The sequence below is a fragment of the Pogoniulus pusillus genome, chromosome 43, assembly GCF_015220805.1.
Source record: "Pogoniulus pusillus isolate bPogPus1 chromosome 43, bPogPus1.pri, whole genome shotgun sequence".
Classification (NCBI taxonomy): Eukaryota; Metazoa; Chordata; class Aves; order Piciformes; family Lybiidae; genus Pogoniulus; species Pogoniulus pusillus.
In genome coordinates this window covers 641,932-648,294 of record NC_087306.1, presented here as the reverse complement: position 1 = coordinate 648,294, position 6,363 = coordinate 641,932, and the positions used below count along the sequence as shown (strand labels likewise).

At 60.2% G+C, this 6,363-nt stretch overlaps 1 protein-coding gene across 1 annotated transcript; it reads left to right on the top strand.

Moving 5' to 3' along the window:
• Positions 1–883: 883 nt before the first annotated feature.
• Positions 884–1,683, top strand: LOC135192780 (protein S100-A7-like). The gene is made up of 2 exons (XM_064176156.1): positions 884–1,084; positions 1,519–1,683. The coding sequence occupies exons 1-2, from the start codon at positions 884–886 to the stop codon at positions 1,681–1,683; spliced, it is 366 nt and encodes a 121-aa protein (XP_064032226.1).
• The last annotated feature ends 4,680 nt before the right edge of the window (positions 1,684–6,363 follow it).

Below are 6,363 nucleotides of genomic sequence, written 5' to 3'. Positions count from 1 at the left end.
GAGGAATGAGATGGGGAAGTTTGGCAGGTGCCACCTTGCAATCTCCAGGTACGGGAAACAGAAGCTCAGGCTGCTGCTTGCGGCAGATGTGTCACAGCTCTGGGGAAAGAGGACCTCAGGAGGTATAAAAGAGCTGCCCAGAGCCCTGGGAGCACTGCAGCAAACACATCCTCTGCAAACCCTGCCTGAAGACAAAGGTAAGTGGCACCTTTGCAGAGAACAGGGTGAGGGAGAGGTGGTCTGCAGCACTGTGCCCCCTCCCTGCTACGCTTGTTTGGCTGCAGGGTGCTGCCTTCTGCTGGGGACAGGAGCCTGGTTTGGGCTGCAAGGATAAGTTAATAGCATTCCTGTGCCAGCCTCGTGGGACTTGATGGTTTTGGTTGGCTTTGACCATCTCAAACCCTCATGATTGCACTGGCAGGGAGAGAACCCTCTGAGGGGTGGCACTCTGCAGAGGGCAGGGGCTCTGATCGCAGCCAGGAAGCAGAGGGACGTTCAGAAAGAGGAGGAGGTGAGGCAGAGGCTGCGATGAGCCATACCTGAGCCATGCTCCTTGCTGCCAGATCCATGCCCTGCTGGCTCTGTCTGACTTGCCTGGCAGATGCCTCCAGGTCAGCAGGATCAAGCTGCTGCTGCTTAGACAGAGCTAGGGCTGGGAGATGCCAGGAACTGGTGATGCTTCCTAAACCCCCTTTTTGCCTGCTTGGCACTCTGGGCACCGTTGGCCTCCTCAGCCCCACTGGGGTGAGGCTCCTGGTGCAGATCTGCTGATAGCTCTTGAGCTGCAGTACAACCACCCTCGGGGGGGGAGGTGCCGATCCTTGCTGCTCCTCATGGCTTCGAGGTTTCTCCACACTTCTGCAGGCACCTCAGGAGCTCAACCATGTCTGCAAGCACCAGGACCACAACCTCCTGTGCTGACTCCAGGCAATTCCCTGGGAACTGCACCCTAGAGGAGGCCCTGAAGGCCATTGTGGACATCTACCATAGATACAGCATCAGGAAGGGGCAGCTTGACCTGCTCAACTTCAACGACTTTGATAAGCTGCTGAAGGAGCAGGCACCAACCTTCCTGAAAGCCTGCGTGAGTGTCAGGGCTGGGCTCTGCCTCCTGCTGCAGGGGTGAGGCTGGGATTGCCTCCAGGGTTGCTCCTGGGGGGTTGTGGTCCAATCCCCACCACAGCTGGGGGCCACAGGGTTGGGTTTCTGCCACCCTACCCAACTTGCCCACATGTCATGGAGCAGTCTGTGCCCATCCCTCCCGGCACTGCAAGGGGATGAAGCAGCCAGAATCCCAGCAGGGGTCCAGCATGGAGGGTGGGAAGTGAGCTCTGGACAGCATCTTCTCCACTCACCCTGCTGACTGCAAGGCAGGAGGGGGTCCCAAAGACTCTGAAGCTCCCAAATGCTTCCTAGGGCATGCACGAGCAGAGCTGCCCTTGGTTCCCACCAAGTCTGGTGGGGAGCTGAGGTGGGGGAGGGGGCACACCAGACACCTGTCTTGTTCCCCAATTTCAGGGCAGGAGCAAGCCTGACTACCTGACCAAGCTGTTCCAAGAGACAGACCTGAACAAGGACAAGGAGCTGAGCTTTGAGGAGTTCCTGACTGTGCTGTCCAAGGTGGCCGACGACTCTCACCGCATCACCCACAGCCACGAGCGCTGCGGGCCGGACAGGGACTGAGCCCAGCACAGCCCAGAGCTGGCTGCTGCCGGGGGCAGGCTCTGCCTCTTGCTGCCCTCTCGGCCCTCTCAGTGCTTGTGACACAATAAAGCATGCCCTGAACTTCACCAAGTCCTTTCTGTCCCAGCTCTGCCTTCGGTGTCTGCCCTGCAGGAGGGGAGGGTGGGCACGGTCCTGCTGGAGGTGAGGGGTAAAGGTCTGCACCTCGAAACCCCACGAGGAGGTTTGTGGTGAGTGGGTGAGCACTGCAGTGCTCTGCCTGGCCCAAGAACCATGAAATGGTTTGGATTAGAAGGACCTTCAGAGTCCACCCAGATCAGCCCCCTTCAGCCAGCAGGGTCAGCCTCAACCAGAGCCCCAGACAATCTGACCTGGGATGGTGCCATCTGTGGGGCATCTCCCACCTCTGTGCAACCTGTGCCAGGCTCTCCACACCCTTAGTAACTCCTCCTTCTCTCCACTCCCAACTTGGAGTCTCAAACCAGCCCCTCCCTTGTCCTGCCTCTACAGACCCTGCTAAGTCTGCCCTCAGCTTGCAGGGTTCAGTGTTCAGAGCCCAGCACAGGACCCCTCCTGAGCTCTACAAGGGTTTCCCATCTCCTGCAGGGCTCTGTCCTCATGGCAGAGGTTTTCCTCCTGACAGAGGAAGTTTGCAGCACTTCACTCTGGGGTGGAGATTCAGAAGGTGTCCAGAAGCTCTCCCTGGAGCATTCTCCTCTCCAGGCTGTACCCTCCCAACCCTCCCAGCTTGGCCTCACAGCAGAGCACTTCCAGCCCTGCCAGCCCTGCTGTGGCCTCCTCTGGCCCTGCTCCCTTGGAGCTCCTGAAGCACAGAATGATGGAATCAGTCAGGGCTGGAAGGGACCACCAGGATCACCCAGTGCTAACCCCCTGCCATGGCAGGGACACCTCACTCCAGATCAGGTTGTCCAGAGCCTCATCCAGCCTGGCCTAAAACACCTTCAGGGATGAGGCTTCCAGCTTCTCCCTGGGCAACCCCTGCCAGGCTCTCACCACCCTCCTGCTGAACAACTTCTTCCTCACCTCCACTCTGACTCTCCTCATTTCCAGCTTGGTTCCATCCCCCCCAGTCCTATCACTGCCTGACAGCCTAAAAAGTCCCTCCCCAGCTCTCTTGCAGCCTCCTGCAGACACTGCAAGGTCACAATGAGGTCTCCTGGGAGCCTTCTCCTCTCCATCCTGCACAGCCCCAACTGCCTCAGCCTCTGCTCCTCCTCGTGGCCCTTCTCTGGACCCCTTCTGGCACCTCCATGTCCCTCTTGTCCCAGGGGCTCCAGACCTGGATGCAGTGCTCCAGGAGGGATCTCAGCAGTGGGGAGCAGAGGGGCAGGATCACTTCCCTCACTGCTGCCCACACTGCTCCTGCTGCAGCCCAGGCTCTGTCTGCTCTCTGGGCTGCCAGAGCAACACTCATCTCAGATTGAACTTCTTGGCCACCAGCACCGCCAGGTCCCTCTGCTCAGGGCTGCTCTCACGCCAGTCACTGCCCAGCCTGTACTGGTGCTTGGCATTGCCTCGACCCAGATGCAGGACCTTGCACTTGGCCTCACTGAGCTTCATGACGTTGGCACATCCCTGGCACCGTGCAGCTGCTCTTCACACCTCCACGGCTCTGGGCTTGCAGCCCTTCACAGCAGAGTTTGCCACCAGCAGGCTGCAGCCCCCCAGCAGGACACCTTTCTGCCCTGGCTGCTCTGCCTTCCATACCCACGTTTGGCCCTGGGCTGCCAACATCTTCCAGGGCAAGACCCAGCTGCAGGACCTGGCACTTGCCCCAGGGCACTTCACAGCCATGTTTTGGCCTTCACTTCGTGCCTGAGCTCAGCACCGTGGCTGCAGGGTGGGCAAAGCCCCAGGCAGATCAGCTGAGTCAGCACTCGGAGCAACCACAGGAAAGTCTTGTTCTGCTCCTTGGCTCTGAGCCAGGGCTTCTGCCACACAAACAGCAGCAAAGCAGAGAGAGGACAGCCCTGAAACAAGCAAAGACACCTTGCAGCCACACCTTGTGCCACAGCCCTTGGCACAGGCTGCTGGTAACCCCAGGAGGCAGGCGAGGAAGTTCCTGCAGCCCCTCCTGCTATTGTCTGGCTGCCAGGACCAGCTGCTGTGGGCAGGGGATGGTCCTCGGAGGGCACTTCCCTCGGCACCAGCTCGGTGCCTGTGTCACACAGGTGACCTTGGCCATGCTGGGCTGTGTGGAGCTGTTGGATGCCTTCAGGTGCCTGGGACCATGGTGGAAGAAGAGAGAGATGACTTTGAGATGTTGTGCAGCTTGAGCCAGCAGCACAAACCCAGCCCACAGGAGACACTAAGCACAGGTCCTGATGCACCTGGGCAGGCTTGCAAGGATGGGGATGGATGGGGGTGGATGAGGGTGGATGGGGATGCTGCAGGGCCAAGCCAGGGGGGCGCTGAGCTGCCTGGCAGTGTCTGAAGAGATCCTGCAGGAAGGTTGCGGAGAGTTCGCTCGAGGGTGTGCGAGGCCAAGGGAAGCCTCAAGGCTCAGCCTCGGCAAGCTGCTGCCAGGCTCCTGCTGCCGCCTGGTGGCCACCCGAGGCAGTCTCCTCTCCCAGCCCTTGTTGCCTGGGACACCTCCTGCGGGAGTTGTTAACCTACTCCGCCTGCTACAGGCCCTCCCCAACCCCCAGACCCTCCCCTGGGGGATCCTCAGCCTGGTGGCTGTCGCTGGATCAGTTGCACAATGCCGAGCATGATGGCACTGGGGGACTTCGGTGCACCACAGCTATCATCTTGGTTATCAGCCCAGGCAGCATAGGGATGAGCCACAGTGAGGTGAAGTTGGTTGGTCCTGGACGGCTGCTGAGCTGCATGGCCAGGAGCTGAGTCACCACTATGGGTAAAGCCTCAGCAAGAGCCCAGCAGAGCCGTCCTGATGCTGCTGTGGCTGGGGACGTGCCACGCGGCATGGCACTGTGGCTGGGTGGGAGTCCCAGTCCGAGGAGCTGGCTGGGGGTGACTCAGAGCAGTTCTGCTCCCCACTGCCCTCACTCGAGGGTGGGTCTGTGCTTGCCAGGGCAGCAGCCATGCTGGGAAATGCCATCACCCTGTGGTACCCTCCCATCCTCCACAAGAGCTTCGTGCCCACAGCACCACCACTCCTGGTCACCTCCCACAGCCCCCAGTCCTGGAGCCCCTCTCCTGCCTAGGCATGGACCACAGAGCCCCCAGGGATCAGTGGGTCTGGTGCTGCTCAGCATCTTTATCAATGCCACTGATGAGGGCACAGACAGACAGAGGCTGCGCAGCAAGTTTGCTGCTGGCACCAAACTGGGAGGCTTGGCTGAGACAGCTGCAGACTGTGCTGCCCTCCAGAGAGGCCTGGGCACAGAGCTGGGCACAGAGGAACCAAATGAGGTTCAACATGGACCAGTGCAGAGTCCTGCACCTGGGGATGAAGAATAAACTGCCCCAGGACAGGCTGGGAGGTGACTGCTGGAGAGCAGCCCTGGGGAGAGGGACCTGGGAGTGCTGGGGGAGAACATCCATGGGCAGCAATGTGCCTTGGGGGCCAAGAGGCCAATGGGGTCCTGGGGGGCATCGAGCAGAGTGTGCCCAGCAGATCCAGGGAGCTTCTCCTGCCCCTCTGCTCTGCCCTGCTGAGAGCTCATCTTGAGCTCTGCCTTCAGTTTGGGACTCCCCAGTTGAAGAGGGACAGGAACTGCTGGAGAGTGTCCAAGGGAGGGTTGTGAGGATGATGAGGGGACTGGAACTGCCTGGTGAGGAGAGGCTGAGGGGACTGGGGCTGAGAGTCTGGAGAAGAGAAGACTGAGAGGAGATTTAATCAACATTTATAACTATCTGAGGGGTGGGGGTCAGGATGGGGGGGACAGGCTCTGCTCATTGCTCCTGGGATAGCACAAGGAGCAGTGGATGGAAGCTGCAGCTCAGGAGGTTCCAGCTCAACACAAGGGGTAAGTTCTTTCCTGTAAGGGTCCCAGAGCCTGGCACAGGCTGCCCAGAGGGGTTGTGGAGTGCCCTTCTCTGGAGCCTTCCCAGGCCTATCTGGATGTGTTCCTGTGTGCCCTGAGATTGGATGGTCCTGCTATGGCAGGGGGGGTTGGACTCAATGATCTCTTTGAGTCCCTTCCAACCCCTGACATCTGTGATCTGTGATCCTGTGAACCCATCTGTCTGGAAGAGATCTCCCCCAGCCTGGCAGACCCCAGGGCTCCCTAAGGCTGTGCCCCAGAGGGCTGTGGGCTGCTGCTGTCTGTGCTCTGCTCCTTGGCCACCCCAAGCACAGCTCTGCATCCAGGCCCCACGGCTGCAGCTGTCCCGAGAGCTCCAGGGGGCAACCTCTGGGCTGATCCATCCCCCAGCAGTAGCACCCTCATGCTCGGCAGCCCCTGCTGTGCCAGGGTCAGACTTGGCTCCAGCCTGTGGCCTGCACCTGGTTTCCAACCCACTGAGCCCTGGGGGTGCTGAGTGCCAGGCTGGCGACGTCGGCACTCTCCGTGGGTGGCAGAGGGTGGCTCCAGCAGCCTCTCCTCTCCCAAACATGCTGCCCTGAACCCACCCCTGCAAAGGCTGCCTGGGAACATTGCAGCAGCGGGTGAGCTCATCTGTCCCAACCCCGTATCTGCCCATCTGGGGATGGTGCCTGAGTCTTTAATGAGAGCTTGCACACCCTTCATAGCA